The 18,909-nt window shown below is 38.3% G+C and overlaps 2 protein-coding genes across 2 annotated transcripts; one reads left to right on the top strand and one right to left on the bottom strand.

The window, feature by feature from the left end:
• Nucleotides 1-212: 212 nt before the first annotated feature.
• On the bottom strand, nucleotides 213-10,119 carry LOC135610410 (receptor-like serine/threonine-protein kinase ALE2). Its single transcript, XM_065104884.1, has 8 exons — nucleotides 9,702-10,119; nucleotides 7,689-7,799; nucleotides 7,526-7,615; nucleotides 6,996-7,364; nucleotides 6,653-6,913; nucleotides 2,393-2,782; nucleotides 1,608-1,848; nucleotides 213-1,131 (listed from the first exon to the last, which is right to left on the bottom strand). Exons 1-8 carry the CDS (start codon nucleotides 9,757-9,759, stop codon nucleotides 462-464), a joined length of 2,190 nt encoding a protein of 729 aa, XP_064960956.1. The 5' UTR covers nucleotides 9,760-10,119; the 3' UTR covers nucleotides 213-461.
• A 4,053-nt stretch (nucleotides 10,120-14,172) lies between these two features.
• Nucleotides 14,173-18,909, top strand: LOC103976531 (general transcription factor IIH subunit 2). Its single transcript, XM_009391772.3, has 5 exons — nucleotides 14,173-14,574; nucleotides 16,005-16,466; nucleotides 16,544-16,919; nucleotides 18,222-18,386; nucleotides 18,457-18,909. Exons 1-4 carry the CDS (start codon nucleotides 14,239-14,241, stop codon nucleotides 18,350-18,352), a joined length of 1,305 nt encoding a protein of 434 aa, XP_009390047.2. The 5' UTR covers nucleotides 14,173-14,238; the 3' UTR covers nucleotides 18,353-18,386; nucleotides 18,457-18,909.

The following is an 18,909-nucleotide window of genomic DNA, read 5'->3' as shown; positions in this document are numbered from 1 at the left end:
GGATAAATTCTTTTTAAAAAAATATTTTTTTTTTTTTTGCAGACAATATTTTTTTTATTTATACTCGTAGAACACCACTCCTAAAACATTTCTTTAAAGAGATTTGTCATACCTACCACACAATTTTGTGTGCGAGAACAATCTGGGTTCAACAACTGGGGAAAACGAACTGGTACAGTTCAAATTTGTAGCTACCAGCAAGGATACCAGTGTAACGTAAATAGCAAGGCCCGTCTCGTATACCATTAGACACAAACATTTCTCGAGCCACAATAAACGAATCGATATAACACAGAAGGGGACACCATGTTATGACTTGCAACAAGAGATGCCTCTCGGAACTGTACAGCTTAAAGTAAAAATCGACAACGTAAATTTCCCTTGACAGACTGTGAGGATGGCCATGGTCGCTTGTGATCCCTCTCGGTCTGTAAAAGGTTAACTCAAAGGGCCATCAGGACCTAGACTGCATAAGGATGGCCATGGTCGCTCATACTCCCTCTCAATCTGTGGAAGGGTTGTTTCTTCCTCTTTGTTCTTAGAGGACCAGATCTGTTAGGTCTGACCAAACTTTCTATCCCCCCGACCAAAGTAGATGTCGAATGGGGTCTCTGCATTTCCTCCATTGGTCCTGAGCTGTACTCCATGGTCACAAAAGAAGTAGCACCATCGTAGGTTATGCGTGGTGTTGCACCATTCCACCAACTGCTCTCGCTGTCGAAATCTCCCTTGAAATCACCATCTGTACCCAATGATTCCTCCCTCTGGCTGATAGAATTGTCACAAGCTTCATCCATGTCATTGCATATTAGCTTCAGTGCCTGCACAACTTCCCCCATGAACGGCCTTTGAGATGCCTCCGAGTGGACACACATGGATGCGATTGCTGCTACTTTTGCCATATTGTCGAAGTCATACTTTCCACCTAATGATGGATCGATCAATTGCTCCAGCCCTTCCCTGCTAGTAAGCAAAGGGCGTGCCCAAGTAACGAGGTTCTCTGGTCCTTGAGACTGAGACATATACACTGGCTTCCTACCAGATAAAAGCTCCAGCAATACCACCCCATAGCTGTAAACATCACTTTTAACAAGTAGATGACCTGTCATCGCATATTCTGGGGCAACATACCTGCAAAGTCATGGGTAAGCCTCTTGTAAAGAAGTCTGCAATATAAAATGTGGGGATGCACTCAGATGCTTGCCGTGCTATTCAGAAAGCGCATGCAATTTGTTCATTTTTCTTTACTAGCAAGTGGCATGAAATTCGTTAGTCAGAGGATACAATATTAGGTTAAATTATATATAATTCATAAAAAAGAAAAAGCTTTCATATGGAGCCACTGCAATAACATGACACGATGCATCGTTTGTTACATCTTTTCCAGCAGACACCATGTAATAATAATGATAGCTGCAATTAACACAAAAATAAGCTGCATAGCACAAGTGACATTCTTTAAGCATGTCTTAGGTGAACAATAAATGATGGACAATAATTGATTCTAGTAGAAATTCTTTAAGCATGAAAATTGACATGGGTCATTAATGCAATCTAAAATTCAATTCAAACGTCAACACAAAGGGTGTTGGAAGAAGTGACATTACCCAAAAGTCCCCATAACTTGAGTAGATATATGATGAACCCCTTCTGATGCTTCTCTAGCCAATCCAAAATCTGAAACCTTGGGGTTAAAGTCATCTTCAAGTAGAATATTACTGGCCTTGAAATCACGATGTATAACACGAGGGTTGGAATCCTCATGCAGATATGCGAGTCCTCTTGCTGCACCAAGGGCAATTTTCATCCGAGCATCCCAGTCAAGAGGTCCCTTCATTTTATCAGCACCTGTGATGCAAGCACAACAGTAACCGGAAAAAAAAAATGTTGAGCACAAGTGCTATGTTACATGCAACCAGACAACACTAACGACTCCTTGCAACTACTTTGTAGGCCCAAAATATGCAAAATTAATGGAACAAAATTTTTAGTCAACATCCATTTATCAGCAATGAAAAGATTTTCCAGATTTATAACAACAAAATCTTCATCACTAACTCAGGCATATCCGATGGTTTAAGTAATTAAGTGGTTTAACATAGTTATGAAAATGTTCTGAAATCATTCCCATTAAAAATTCCTTTATATATAAGATGCTCTTTGTTCAACCTTCACATTAAGAAGTAATTAAGTGGTTTAACATAGTTATGAAAATGTTCTGAAATCATTCCCATTAAAAATTCCTTTATATATAAGATGCTCTTTGTTCAACCTTCACATTAAGAAGCATAGTGACATAAGATGCCTAAATATTTTCATGATTGTGCAGCTCTTTGTTTTTTCATGATTGTACAGTTTTTTGTGAAGTATAGAATTATTGTAAGAAATTTACCATGAAGATGGGACTCAACACTTCTATTTCGAACAAATTCATATACTAAACATCGAATTCCCCCTTCAATACATATGCCAATCAACTTAACAAGATTGCGATGATGCAACCGGCTAAGCATCTCCACTTCTGCAATAAATTCCCGATCCCCACTCTGGTCCTCCCTGGTAAGCAACTTCACAGCAACCTCAATTCCGTCCTCCATGACACCATAGTAAACACGTCCAAATCCACCCTTTCCCAAAATCTTGTTAGAACTGAACTTATCTGTAGCCTTCTCGAGCTCAGTTACTGAAAATGTTCTCACTGAAGGTGGACAGGTAGCCATGTTGGAAACAAAGGACATTGACATGGAGCTAGCTAAACTACTTGATAATATAGACCTGATACCTGTACGAAGAGATGTGCAACATTAAGACAAAGGTGTATTCATGGATCATAAAGCATGAGCACATAAAATATAGATACAGTTTGTACTTCCTAGTACTGTAAAATAATTGAGGCTTTGATTATATAATGAGGTTACAGATGCTAACTGTTTTGGGTCTCAAAACACAGACAAGTAGAATTACATCGCGTAGGACATATATCTTCATGCATAAGTAAAAAACCACATATCCAAACACTAACATAGAAGCAATTTATGGAAAAATAAGGACCAGTGAAACAATTCACCACTTGAATAACATCCACCTACATGCAATACACTGAAGGCGGGCATACATCCACTTATTATCAGTATTCTTCATTTACTAGAAAGATACCATGTCACACTGAACAAAAAAAATGCTTGGCAATCTTATAATCTCATAATTACAAGACATCAGCAACATAAATGCATGCCCATGTTTAAAAATGAAAAATAGAAAAGAAGCAAGTGGCCAGCTGCAGAAACCTCAAAGGATGTAAAGAAACAGAATGTACTGAAGCAAGTATATTGACGTGTTCTGCAGCAAACCTGGATCACCCAATGCCGATCGCGTATGAGATTTTAACATGTAACTACATTAACATTTAAAATCGATCTCTTAGAACTAAAAAGCCAAAAATCTATATTCTCACATAACTGAGGAAGTTGCTCATATCTTACTCGAGAGGAAGGGGATGCATAATTGACAAAACCTCTATTGAAGATAAAGGGATTATTTCAGTCTAATGATGGGATAAGTTACTTTTCAGGCCTCGAAAATATTTTCTTGTCTGATCCAAGTTACTGTGGTATAATTACAAGAATATAAAGTGAAGAAGATATCTTGAAGACATGTTTCGTAACTGTTTCCACAAGAATCTCAGTACTCATTTACAAAAGAAAAAAACAGTAAATCTTTTCTCATCATAAGGATCATTTTACATGAGCGGACAATTCATAGTAAGAGTCTTACATTGCATAAAGCAGAACCAAAGAATAACTAAACCTCGAGTTATGTGCACATATCGCAAATCTAATCTAACTAAAAGGAACAAAGTATTTTTAAATCCCAAATTTTATTCATACATCATTTTCTGGATTACCATTTCTACTAGTGCTGCTCAGCAGGTCTAAAAAGTAAGCACCTAGTTTCTAACCGTGGTTTGCCAATTTGGAACCAGACCCGTGCCAGTTCCCCGGCTGGAGTACAGGTCCACTACGTGACATGGTATCAACATATGGTATGTCAGCACATGCTGCAAAACTCTTTCTAAAAGGAGAACATATGGTATCAGAAGACATGCGCCGCAGTCCATTCTGCCGACTTGACAGGTCATTAGACTGATACATACTGGCCCGAGCGAAACGCACAACCATGTTTCTGACAATAAAAGTTGAAAAAAAACTATACTGCTAAGATCAGTCACCTGCCACTTAATAGGGCAATGTAGTACACTTTGGTTGCTTGCAAACAGAAACCCAATAAACGGCATGCCACCTTGGATGTTTATTATTCAAACATAAAAATAACATGAGAATAGCAAATTCAAGTGACTATGCAATCTTAAGCAGCAAATTATGCAAAGGAACAGTCAACTTATTCCAGGATCCATTCTAGCATAATAAATTTTAATTTAAAAAAAAAGAGTAAATGATGAAGAATATTCATGGAACAAATATATTATCAAATGATTAATATGACTAAATACTTTTCAAGCAAGGAAAATAAGAGGCATACTTATACCCAAGGTATGCAATTTCGAATGGTACCGCCCGATACGAGCGGTACGTACCAGTCCGACAACATACCGGTATGCGGATCGCCTACTGCCGGGCGAAACGTTTAAAAGTGCCTCGTATCGAACGTTACGAGGTAATATCGGGCGGTAACAGTCGAAATTTTGTCCGTTACCGCCCAGCACAACTAATCAACCGTTATCACTCGGTAACGATCGATTCGCACTGTAACAGTGCTACAGTGCACAAACGGTCAAATTGACCATTGGAGCCCTTTCTCATAGTATTTAAACCCTTCTTCTCTCCTATTTCACTCCATTACATTCTCATACTCTCTTAAACTATCTCAAACTCTTTTTTTCTCACATTGGTGCTCTTCTAAACTCTACAAAACAACGATTTGTAACGAATATGATTCATGACGATCAGCCTACAATCAGCACCACATTGATGCATCAATAGCATATGGTGTATCAATACACTATGTCATAGGATCAATTTCATTATTGGGTTCAACAAACATATCATATTGATATGCAGATGTATAGGATCGAGGACCCCGATCCACCACCCGTGAAGGCCCGTCGTTCGTTTTGGTGGTAGAATCAGTAATCAGGTATATCTGCATATGTGATTATTTAATTCATTTAAATTTTAGAGTTTATATTGTAACAAAATAGTCTAACAATTCAAATGATTTTTCTGTAGATATTTCAATATTTACACAAGGACAATCCGTAATGGACTGAAATACGAACCTTGCACAAGATATTCTTCAAAGCCCGAAAAAGATATGTGATACTATTCTTACCTAATTTACATTGATTTTGCTAAACTTATGCTATTACTATATTTATTTCTAACTTAAAAACCCTATTCTAACTTTTTTTATTTTCATATATTTTCGGAGGGTTTTATACCTAAATTAGGTCTACCGCCCGGTACACCCTGGCATACCGCTCGGTACATGGTACCGTACCGAATCAAGCCATCCTCGAAACATCGGTACGGTACGATATTGCATACCTTGCAATATACCTATCAATGGAAGCACCCACTTGAACCACATATGTGCCTAAATGGCAGGCACTACAGTGTTGTGTGGTCACCCAAGCATCCACAGCATATGCAACAGATTGGTCCTTATGCCAGCTCATGTGCATCGACATATGCAATGACATAGCATTCATTCTAGAAAATTGATTATGAGTCTCTAGGATCAGAACCCAACTTATCTATGACACTTGGTATCCTGATAAGTTAAGGTATTTCTTTGTAATTTTGATCATTAGAAATACCAGGATCTGTTGATCATGCTACAAAAACATGCACCACACAAATCCCATTGTTGATTGTGCAAATAAAGATACAATCATCTGCTGGACAGTAATCAGTTTAAAAGTGAAAACTGTGATATATGGTATGCACAATGTTTTGAAGACCAGAAAAGCTCAACTGGTTAAGCAGGGGTAACCTGGAACTGGCTCTTTACCCAGTTCCATCCATTGCTAAAAACTTGTAAGAATTAAGAACTGATTACCACCATACAAACTAGAAGTTGAATCCATGAACTGCCAAACTAATCAATATAAAAACGAGCCAATTCTTTCTCAAGGAAATCTTACTCTGAGACTGAATTAAGTAGCCCTTGCATAGGCTTGTTGAACCTTACCTTGGTTCTTCTTCTATTCTCGTTACCAACGGCATAATTCCCTACCAAACCCATCTTTTTTCATTTTGAGGATTGGGTAGTGGAGATGAGGTGAACCTGTTGTCAATGCTTTGGTTGAAATGGCAGGCAAGAAGATAGGTGATTTATATGCCATGCATGGGCGTTGAAGGATTGCTATAATCATGATTGGTTGGATTGTTTGTTAAATCATACTTCAGAAGAAGCAAGAAGTTCTCTCCATTGAACTCTTAAAATCTTTGGTTTTAATCATCTTTCTGTGGGATATGATACTAGGAAGGACATCTGGTTCTTTACCCATTTGGAAAGTTATCTTCCGAATTTTGGTTCATTCACTCATTAATAAAAGTGCAACGATGCATCATACAATAACATGTTTAAAATCACTAAAATTTGAAACTAACGCGCTTTAGATTGATTGTACCTGTTTTTCTGATTGCTGAGGATGTAATTGTGGGTCCAACAGAATTAGAAGATTTTCCAAGCTTTGATCTCAAAAACATGCACACTAACCCAGAACATACTACTAGAAGTATGAATGAAGATAATACAATTATAGCAATTATTCTTCCATTCAGTTTCTGTGACTTGTGATTTGAAATATTTGCTGTGAGAGGATATTGGTGACCCCCAATCCCACTTGGACCCGATGACTCATCAACTGAAGGTGGTGGTGAAGGAAGTCCTGCATGATGTTCCTGGATTCTAAGCAAAAGTATAAATATGCTAATATTATGAACTTATGCAAAAGAGGTATATGACATTACCCGGATAATGAACATATAACACATTATAGTCACCAAAAAGGGACATGTTGATCGGCACCTTCTTTTGCCAAAATCTTTCATAAGTCAGAAGTGCAGTCATCTTATCGAATTTCTCACCTAGAGGTACCAAGTCAATGATAACTGTTGTCTTTTCTGCGTCCTTAATGCTAGCACTGGCACCCATTATTCTCACTTGACTTTGTTTCAGAAATGTGCCAGCTGCAACATCAACTTCAAGCTCAGCAATTCTAGAGAATAACTCATATGGTGCTACACCAAGATCAATTCCAACTTGCATAGGGTATACACATCCACAGGGTGAACCAATTGGGGTTGAAGTGAGTGGATCAGAACAGGATATTTCACAACCTATTTGAAGTTCAAGAAGAAATAAATATATCAGAAATGCAGTCATGTGAACAAAAATTAATCATGGTGATCCACATTACGCAATAATTATCATCACTGACAAAGTCTGCTAAATCCTTATTTTTAGCAAAAAAACATGAACCAAGCCCAAAATTTCAAACCCTGTGTTTCTGGTGGTGTAATTGAGGTTGGTGGGTGAGCAGGAGGCAAATGTCTATGATGTTTCAACACATGATGACTTGAGACAGAGCCTGAAATTAGATCAATTAATGTCATTAAAAGAATAGCAACAAAAGAAGGAAATTAAATTAAAATGTTGATTACCATGATGTTCAGGTGAGACAGATGGAGCAGGTACCGGACCCAAATGTTTCAAATTCCATGCTTTTGGTGTGTTTGCTGGAGTCACTGCCTGGCTTATTACCGTATGCATTCCTGAACAAGTAATCTTTAAAATTTAGTGATTGTGTCCAATGCTATTGATGGGTGTGTAAGCATGAAGAGTAGGATAGCAGTGACAATGAAAGTATCATCAGTAATTACTTGTATTAATACATATAAAAACAACCAACTAAGTAGACACAACTGTAGATAACAAAATATTCATTCAAAACATTGTAATGCAAGATGAGCCCGATTTTTTGTAGTATTTGAAAAGGAGGTATTCCTTCAAAGTTCAAAGTGTCTCAATGTTCGAGCTTTTTTTCTTCAATAACTCCACCTTATTGTTTAAAGGCTTGGCATACAAAGTACTAAAGCATCAACATGCAAAAGGAGAAGCATGGATGAGATAAAAAGGAAAAAGTCCCATGTTCGCAACCAGTGTTCAAGAAAGAGGCCAGACCAATATGATAGATGTGAAAAGGATCCATATGAAAATTGTATCACTTCATTCAGCATTTAAAATCATCTGTTAATCATATTAAAGGGTCTTGAGTTATGCTAGCTATATCAAAGCATTTGCTGCATGTCCAAACAGAAAGTGGTTTGTCTGTTTTTCAAGAAGTTAGGAACTAGCTTAAATTTAAGGCCAAGATTATATGATCATTCTTGCATTTGCAACTTCAATGATTTGTTTACTGGATGTCAGAGGCGCAGGAATGGTTAAAAAACAGTGGATGTATGGCAGTGAGGACCAGAATGACCAAGAGAGGTAGAAAAAGGAACAGTGTTCGAGAGTGGTGACATCAAGGACCACATAAATCGAGGTGATGGCCAGAGGGGCAATGATCGGAAGCAATGGCAAGAGGGGTGGTGGTTATCAGAGAGCAAGATGGCAGAGATCCCAGTCTTCAGTTGTAACTAGCCTGCAATAACACATGCAGACACCTAAGTCGCATGTGGAAATGCAGAATAAAGGACTTAAACTGCCACTGAATGCATCATTGATGCAGGCAAACCAAAACCTGCATTTGACAAAATGTCTACATTTGTAATATTATCATTTCCAGATGTTAGCAACTCAAAAACCCTTAAATTTTCTGTGTGCATGTGCTTGTTCTTGTCCTATAAGACTGAGAGATTACAAACGTATGCAAACCTGAAGCAAGATCTGGTTTGGTGAATTCATCAGCTTCATTTACCATGACAGCGAGTTGGTTATCAATGTAAGTAACCAATCTAAAAGAGCAAAGAATATAAGATCATAAAGGAAATTTCTAGCAAGCAATTCCATGTGAAACTGTGTCTTAAAAATGAGCATGACTTTATTAATCAAATGTTCCGCCTATCGACCCTTATTCTCCAGTGAGGGCCACGAAACCTTTAACCAGCAAAGCAGGAATGGAGTTTATTTTCTTTCAGATTCTCTAAACATGAATGCTTTGCTTCCGATTATATCTAGCATGTTACAAACAAAACTTTAAATTTGATATCAAGCTCGTTAAAGACATCTTGTCTGCCAAGGAATGAAAACCACTCCTGTACGAGGTCGTACGTCAGACACATAAACTTAGAGAAGTGTAGACCATCTCAATATTTTACCAAACAATTTGCCACTTTAGTATAAAGAAATAACAATGATACATCCTCAAAAGAAAAGCATTAGCAGAATTCCCAGAAACCACTCCACGGAACACTTATTGAGTTCGAGATTTAACGACTAGAAATCACAACTCCCTTCAATCGACTAAAGACCAAAAAAGTCCAAGTCTGGCTAAGCACGAGACCACATTCCCCCCCCTTTCCCAAGTACTCCCAACCAGAAGCCGAGAATGAGCTAGATCCTGCCGTTTCACAAGACCTGCTTCAAGCCGATCTAAAGAAGCCGCCTTCAAAACCTAACAAGACATGATCTTGGACAAATCCCGGGAAACCAAAGAGAGGGCAGAAAAATACCAGTATCATTCGACGCCAAACGGAGCAGAGAGAGCAGACACATCAGTAGCCCCGACATCTCGATCCCTCAGAAGGATTCCTGCGTTCTCCGGAGCCCGGCATCCCCCATTCCCCGAGTCCGAAACGGCTCCTCTCCGTCGCCGCCGCTGGAGGAGGGTGCCGGCGGGGCCGGCTCATAAAACCCTAAGCCCGCGGCGGGATCCGCAGCAGATCCACGGGCTCGTCGAGCGAGAGAAAGCAGAAGCAAGGGAGACGAGATCTCGAGGTGGAGGAGCAGCAGCAACAGCAGCAGAAAGCGAAATAAAGAGAGGGGGCGGGCATTAACGACGACTACCACCAAACTTTGGGGGTATGGAGTGAAGCGAACAAGGGCAAAAAGATAAGAAACAACTCCAGCTTGACGCAGTAATTGCTTCCCCCCCCCCTCTCTCTCTCTCTCTCTCTTACTCATATCGTTTATATAAGGATTTACGTATAGATTACCCATTTGATTTATTTAAGGATTTAATTCTATTATTGAACCCAATTCTACTTATCGTCCTTCGCTTCCAATCGACACTTGCTTAATTTGAGTTCACACATAATTTCCATTAAATGAGGTCTCATGTGATCTTGTCCCGTGTTTGCTGCCTCGCAAGGGATCTCCTACCCCGGCCGAGGTAGGATACAGGATTACCCCTCTAATAGAATAGCAGTACATTATGTGGCCCAAAATAGTGTCTTTTTCCCCTTTTTGTTGAAACATTTGCACGCTTAATAAGATTTTTGTTTGAATAAAAATGAACATTGTATTATTAATGCATTAATAATACAATGAATAAATATGTTAAATGGCTAATAACTTATATATTCAGAATTATAAAAGCAGGAGGCAATGATTTTGTTATATGTGATTTTTATGCATCCCTCTAAATTTAACAAGATGGATAAAATTATATATATATATATATATATATATATATATATATAGAGAGAGAGAGAGAGAGAGAGAGAGAGGTGATTATGTATTTATCTCTATAAATTTAAGTTTAATAAGTTAGACTTCTACAGACTTTCAGAATTAAAGGTTCACACATTCCTACAAATTTAATAAAAAAAAATAAGATCAAGCAAAAATATCTTTAAAGCAAATTTTTATAATAAAAATAAAAAAAAAATATTTTATTTTTAAAAAAATATTATGTAATAGCATCATAAACAGACATATTTGTGAATGACACTAAGATCATAATTTCTTAGTGTCATATTTAATAGTCGAAGTTATCAACTTACAATACTATAAATCATCGAAGATGATAATACTATGAATCATAATAAAATCATCTTATAACGACGATAATAATACTATGAATCGATAGTTTTATCAAGTTAATCATATATTAATTTTTTTATTTTTCGTGTTATTTATTATTCAACCTTGTTGTCATTTATATCTCAAATCCATCACATCTTTGATCATCATCATCATTAAAGTAGTACATTCAATTTATCTCATTTATTAGTCCACTGATTCTCCCTTAGTATAAAATACATATGTCTACCGAATATATTTCTTTTCCAACCAAATTATCTTTACTTTTTTCCTTTGGTAAACAATAATAAAATGGTGCTGGCAATACATCATAATAGATTAAAAATGAAAAGAAAAAGTACGTGCCTCACTCCCACATGTATGCATACATAATGAAATGGATTGCAGCTCATTGGGATCCGACGGACGACGGAGTCAACGCCCAATCGCAAGGCCGCATTTAAGTGAGACGGTGCTCAAAGTGGGGGAAATTGTAGCAGGTCATGTCATGTGCTTCCCAATGGAGATGGCGAGAGAGAGAGAGAGAGAGAGAGAGAGAGAAAGGGTGGCGTAGCGTTAGCTTGAAGGCAGGGAAAAGACGAGACTCCGCGGTCGGCAGGGCACGCCACTGTTCAGTGTTGGAGTGACGAGCACTCACTGCGTCATACGCATCGGTCCTCAGCTGCGGTACGCTTACTCCGCTTGAGCTGCGAAGCATTCATTCGGTGCATGTGATGTAAACTTTGTTGTCTCTCTCTCCCGAGGAGGGCTTAGGATCGATTTGCTTGTGAGCATAAGCCCTAATTGGGAGAGAGAGAGAGAGAGAGAGATAATATGACAAATTCATCGTATTGGAATGTGATAAGCAATTCCATTGATTAAACTCAAACCTGTTTGGTATAAACTTATCATAATTTGGTTGATGATTGTTAATTGAACTGTTGGATTGATCTCTAATTGACATTAATATATTGTTTGCTTGAAAAGTATTTTAGGGATATTTATATTTTTTATATCTTGACTCAAAATATTTCACTTATATCACGATTAGTGTTGAATCTCGTATTTTGATGATGAAACTAATTGATAATTATTTATGATTTAATCTGCGCTTTGAGTGACTCAGGATGTTTCGATCAGGATGAAACAATTAAAGCAGGAAGAATCATGTTGGGCCGGGAGAAAACATGTCAGAAGATTGGATGTATAGCCGGAGGATCGGTCGACGTATTGATAGAAGGCTTCGGGCCATGTTTTTTGGCATCGAGCCAAGAAAGTTGATATTGTGCCAAGGATATCGGAGTTGCGGAGGTCAACTGATCGATTGGACAATAGGCCGCAAGAGAGGAGGATGCGCCGAAGAATCGAATGAAGCGTCAATGGACCAATAACATGTCGGACAACATGATTTATGCTTAGTAATAATTGTCTAGATCAAAGTATGTTTTTACATATGCAGGATTAACTACGATAGCAAAGCATAAAGTAAAATGAAGTTCCGGAGTCAATGACGCGATTTCGTTGGGAGTTCAAAAGTTCATCGGAAGTTCTGTCGGAATTGATCGAGAAGTCCCGGAGCTTGCCAGAGAAGCTCGTCAGAATTTGCCAAGAAGATCATCGTGAAGTCCATGAGCTTGCCGGGAGTCTATTGGAATATTGTCGGGAGACCATCGGAAGTTCACCGGAAGATCGCTGAAAGCTCGCTGGAAGAAACCAAGACTTACGGACTTATTTAGCTTAGTAGATGTCTTAAGTTTCGTAGTTAGCACATAATTAAGATTGGAATTGGGCCAACCCAATTATGGGCCAGTTGGGCCCATGCAAGAATTGTGTTGGGCCCAATGAAAGGCCCAAACAGTGATCCAAGAAGTGACACCATCGTTGCACAGTCTCCGAGACTATGTCAGGCGATAATACCGCTAGTCTAGGTGGTGGTACCACCCCTGGCAGGATGCCAGGGGTGGTACCGCCCAGTGTAGTGTTAGTGTCAAACTGACACTAGCGGTGGTACCGCCTGTACTCAGGAAACCCGGGATGAGATATTTTTAGGCTCCAAGTTTGACAACTTGAGGCCTATAAATACCTTTCTCATCCCTAGTTAAAAAACACAAACACATAGAATTTAAAAAGGGAAAAACGCTATTGTAATCTCTTGTGAGAATCCTCCTCTTCTAGTCTAAGTGTTAGAATAGTTTGAGAGATGTGAGTACTTGTAAAGATTGTCTCCTAAATCCGATAAAAAGAGAAAAGGGGTGTAAGAAGGAGATTAATATTCGGAAGATTGATAGTGGATGCCGATAGCCTTAACGGAAGAGGAATCGATAGAGTAGATGTAGGTCATGACGACCGAACTACTATAAAATCGGCGTCTTCTTATTTGGTTTGCATTTCTATATTTGAGAAATTTATTTTACTGTAAATCTCGTAACTTGCTTTATATCCACTATGCTCTTCCGTACGGTTTTAAGCTATCTTTATGAAAACGCTTTCAAGTTAACCTCTCTCCAAAATGATTTTCGTCGAAATCAATTTTTATCGTAAAAAGATTTTTTTACCGCTGCACTAATTTCATCCCCCTAGTGCCGACTCGTTCCTAATAATTAGATATAGTGATATGGAGGATATTAGCTATCTTAACTCAAAAGGATAATTGTGAGCTATTATAACAACACAAAAGAATTTATTAAATTAAAAAATAAGGAGAAGAAAATAATATGAGATTTTCTACAACGAACACGTGCTTTTAAGCGCTTGCAAATTAAGTCTTTAAAGTGCTTTTCAATTTCGAGGTTTTCATGAGGGTTAATAAAGTTTAAAATAATTAAATTTGATATTTCTTAAAAAATATCAAATTTTATTTTCCTTGCTAAAAAATTATTTTTAAAAAATATTTTACTCGAAAAAAATAATTTATTAAAAAAATAACTTTTATGCATTGGTATATACGTCATCCTCTTCCTCATTTCCCTTTACCTCAATTCATTATTTTCTTTAAATTCATTAAAAAAAAGAAATGCTCTGAATATAATTAAAATAAGAGAAAAATATAATATATGTTTATTTGTATTTTTTAAAATAAAGAAACAAAAATGCATGTTTTTGCAAATAATAAATTATATTCAACGGCCCGGTCTTTTTGAACAATCCGGTCCGGTCTTTTGTCGGTCTCAATTTTCAATCCGAGAGGGCAAAAGTCGAAGCTTCTTTTAGCGGAGCTACGCCGCCTGCCTCACCGGTTGGCCCCCCATGAGCGGTAGCGTGGAGGTGCAGCGGCGATTCGATCACGCCGGCATGGGAGAGGAAGCGACGAGGAGGCGGAGGCGCGGAGGGGAGGAGGATGACGAAGAGGAGGAGGAGGAGGATGAGAGGGGGATGGAGGCGTGGGAGCGGGCGTACGCTGACGAGCGATCGTGGGAGGATCTGCAGGAGGACGAGTCTGGTCTCCTACGCCCCATCGACACCAAGACCCTCGTCCACGCCCAGTACCGCCGTCGCCTCCTACAGAAGTCTGCCGCCTCCGCCGCGTCCAGGATCCAGAAGGGCCTCATCCGATACCTCTACCTTGTCGTCGACCTCTCTCGGGTGCGTCTCCTCCTCCTCCTCCTGCTCTTCCACCAACACTCTTGGTCGAGTCTCTGCAAACAATTGCGTGCCTGTGTTTCTTTGGACTGGATTGGGAGCGGTGTCATTCCTTTTGGGAACTTTGCTGCTACAAAAGAATGTGGCGCTTTTGGACTGGATTGGGATCGGCTTGGAGATTCCTGCTAGAACGACACTGGACTTCTGAAGTCATTGGTTGGTCGCACCAATTGTGACCTATTCAGACATTGGAAAGGAGTTCCTAGGTTCTATATTTACATGTACTTTTTAGCCAGCTTGAATTGTTTATGTTGTAGAAATAAGGAGTTTTTTGTTGAGGGATCAAATGATTATGGTCCACATCTCAATTAGGAAAGATCTGGAAGTGATAAAATTTATACAAAGGATGCATTCTTGGGCAAATTAATTGTTCTAACAATCAGAGAAGTCAATACAGGAACCTGCTTGAGTGATCTGTGTGATCTCTGCTGACACATTCTTGAAAAGTGGGCTTCTCTTTGTTTGTCAAGACTCTTCTTCTAATGGGCTTTGGTCGACAGGAATGAAGATTTCCTAATGATGTTCAGAGTCATTTAGATACTCGTGATTCCGTGATTCCATAACTTCTTTTGTGGTTTGACAACTATTGTAACAATATTTTAATGTTATAAGATTTTTCTGAACCTCAATAATTGCCATCCAGTACAGTACTTTTCATGTTATAAATCTTTGTACTGATAATCAAGAAATTGCCAACCAGTACAGTACTTTTCATGTTATAAATCTTTGTATTGACAATCAAGAAAGTTTGCATTTCAAATGGAGGTGCTTCAGAATATTTGATGATTCAAATCTTTCTTGTAACCGCTTCTCTTGAATTTCCTTCATATTATTATTACGCTTGAACAAAATAAGTTGGCTCTATCATACTTCCAACTGTGTGTTGTGTTGGTGAATGTTGCATATTGTGTCTATGACCAAGATGAATGAGAGTGCTGACTGCAATTATCTAATGAGTGATCACAACTCCTGTAAAGGACACACCACATTTTATCTGCATTAGGATAAATGCTCATGTTTTTCATACAGATGTACTATGTTGTTCCTCAGGTTCTGCACCAGTAAGATTTGAATTTAAGGGAGAAAGACAAGTAACAGCTTGTGTGGCAATTCACAGAATTTAGGAAGATCTCCGTATCAAATTGCAACCAAATATGTTCTTTGAACTTGTTTGGCCTTTCTTTGGGTCTGGTCTACAAAGTCAAATAGACCAGCATTTTTTTTCCTATATATCATGCCTCCATGTAGTTGTTCTGTTTTAATAACATAAACTTTGGATTCTGCAACATTGAATTCACACAATAAGAGCCTTTTCTATGCAGCTGAAGCGTTAGGTCTGTGTTAATTACTAACAACTACTCTGAACAATGCAGGCAGCTTCAGAGACAGATTATCGCCCTAGTCGAATGGTTGCAGTTGCCAAATGTGCAGAGGCTTTTATTAGGGAGTTCTTCGATCAGAATCCATTATCTCATATTGGTCTTGTGACCATAAAAGATGGTGTCGCTCATCGACTCACAGACATAGGAGGCAGCCCGGAATCGCAGATTAAAGCTCTAATGGGCAAACTTGAATGCTCAGGCGATGCTTCTTTGCAAAATGCATTAGAGCTTATCCATGGATATCTGAGCCAAATCCCATCTTATGGTCACCGTGAAGTCTTAATCTTGTACTCTGCTCGCAATACATGTGATCCAGGGGATATAATGGAAACGATAAAAAATTGCAAGAATGCTAAAATTAGATGTTCTGTAATTGGCCTATCAGCAGAAATTTTCATATGTAAACATCTGTGCGAAGAGACTGGGGGTTCCTATACCGTGGCATTGGATGAGGTAAGAAATATTCTTGTCTTTACCTCAGTATGTGGGCCTTTTTTGTGATGATGACATGTTGCAATTTATCCTGACAGTCCCATTTTAAGGAGTTGCTATTGGAACATGCACCACCGCCTCCAGCAATAGCAGAATATGCAGCTGCTAATTTGATCAAGATGGGTTTTCCTCAAAGAGGAGCAGAGGGTGTTATTGCTATATGTTCTTGTCACAAAGACGTAAAGATTGGTGGGGGTTACACCTGCCCAAGATGTAAAGCACGTGTCTGTGAACTACCAGCTGAATGTCGAATTTGTGGCTTGACCTTGGTCTCTTCTCCTCATCTAGCGAGATCTTATCATCATCTTTTCCCAGTGACACCATTTAATGAGGTGTCATCTGTTGTTCCATTTAAACTTAGTCAGAAGTTAGCACAAACTTGTTATGGATGCCAACAGAGCCTTCTCAGCCATGGTAAGTGCATCACCTATTAAGCCTTATCCTTGTCTTGTAAACAAATTAAGAAAATTTATGATAGGATAGTGTGCATAGTATAAATGGTAAAGTGGCAGTCTTCTATTTCCCTTTTGCAAGATTAACTTCACTTTAAAGAAGCATAGGATTCTGATAGCAGCTAACATACTTAGACTGCATGGTATAAAATTTTTGTATTTATTAATGAAAATAATTTATTTAGAAGGGTGTCTATCATATTTTCTAAGAATATTCACAGAAGATTGGAAGTTTTATAAGGGTGTTTATGGTACTGTGAAATTACAGCTTAAAATAAATATTCATCTTGTCATGTTAGTTCATTTTTATGTTATGATTGCAGAATATTTTGGTTGTGTTGTTTTGTGTGTCGAACCAAATGGATCATGCAGTCATGAGGTTTTCACCAATGCAGGGTCCAGGAAGAATCGACATAAGCAGCAGCCTTACCTATATACAGGGAGGCTAACATACGAAATTCTAAAAATTAGAATTATTCCAGACTGTAGTGTCATTATTCTTACAGAACATCAAAAATCGGAAGTGTGAATTATTTGGATTTCTCTTGGTGTCTTTTAAGTCCTCTGAATGACCTTATAAAATAAATAAAAAAGAGAACCAGTTGAGTCCTCATTTTCATAGACCTCCACAATATAGAATGAGTCTCACAATGTTGATTCCTTTTCAGTCATGCATGTTGTTACCATCATTATCATGAGCTTCTTAGTAAACCAGTCTCTAAATGTTTAATACTCACTTGGACCGCTTACTCTATGTATGGTTCATGGAAACATTAACTTGATATGCCTGTAGCGTGTAAGTTCATACATGCTCAAGTTAAGATGATAATGTTATGCGTCAGATCTCTAATTTTATCTTTTTTGGTCTAGTATCTTTTGAACTTACTATTATTTTTCAAGTGCTTTGGATTGCCAGTATTGCTTGAATGAGTCAAGGTATATCGAAACTCTAGTTTGCCAAGAAATAGTAAGAAGCTTTTACGGCACACATGCTTTATCTAACTTTGAAAAACGATGTTAGTGATTTTGTGATGAACTTGTTGCCTGAAGTACTCTAGCATCTAGTAGGTTGTGTGGGTTTTAAGTTGACCACCAAGATTGCCTAAGACTATTTGACATGTAATCATGCTATGGTGTGTTAGGATGTGTGCCATACTCCATGAAATGATGTTCCTTGATGGTTTTTACTTGATTAAGCTTCATCCATTGACATTCTTTCATTTGTGAAAATTTCTATATATGCTTAATGACATGATCTTTGCAGGAAGCAAACCCGCTCCCCATGTGTCCTGTCCAAAATGCAACCAACGTTTCTGCCTTGACTGTGATATTTATATCCATGAGAGTTTGCACAACTGTCCAGGTTGTGAGAGTCATCGCAGCTCAACTACGTGACTGTTACAGATTGCATCTCCAGAGTGCATCGTAGGTGCGTATTTTGTGTAATTTCTGCCGGGTTTAACCACATAAATTGACAGTTTGCAATTCTTGGCACACAGGTTGGCCTGCCAATCTGGGCACAGTGCTTTATGCTTGAATGGAGCCATACCTAAATGTGACTTTGTGTTTATTGCTCCTACATGCTTACAACAGCTTGCAAAGACTTGCTCACATGAGTAGAGGGGCCTCGTGAATTCTAGTTTGCTTTAAGGTCTTATCTTGAATCTCCAATCGGCTTTTATGTAATGCTCATCCTTGCAACTTTCGAGGTTCACTGATATGCAAGAAGGAACTGGAGACGTCTGACTCGAAAGATATGTGAGATTAAACCAGATAATGTGGTGACATGTTCTTAGATTAAACCAGTCTACAAGGGCTCATGTCTATTCAAAGTTTTGGTCTGTGTTATATTAGAAACATGAACCCATAAGTTCAAGAGTTGTTACTTTCTTGTTATGTAGAAAGGATTGTACTCAAAGACATTAATAATCATAAGTAGTTTTCTTAAATAA

Source organism: Musa acuminata, chromosome BXJ2-4 (genome assembly GCF_036884655.1).
Source record: "Musa acuminata AAA Group cultivar baxijiao chromosome BXJ2-4, Cavendish_Baxijiao_AAA, whole genome shotgun sequence".
In the NCBI taxonomy this organism is placed as follows: Eukaryota; Viridiplantae; Streptophyta; class Magnoliopsida; order Zingiberales; family Musaceae; genus Musa; species Musa acuminata.
This window is presented reverse-complemented; position numbering and strand designations above follow the sequence as displayed.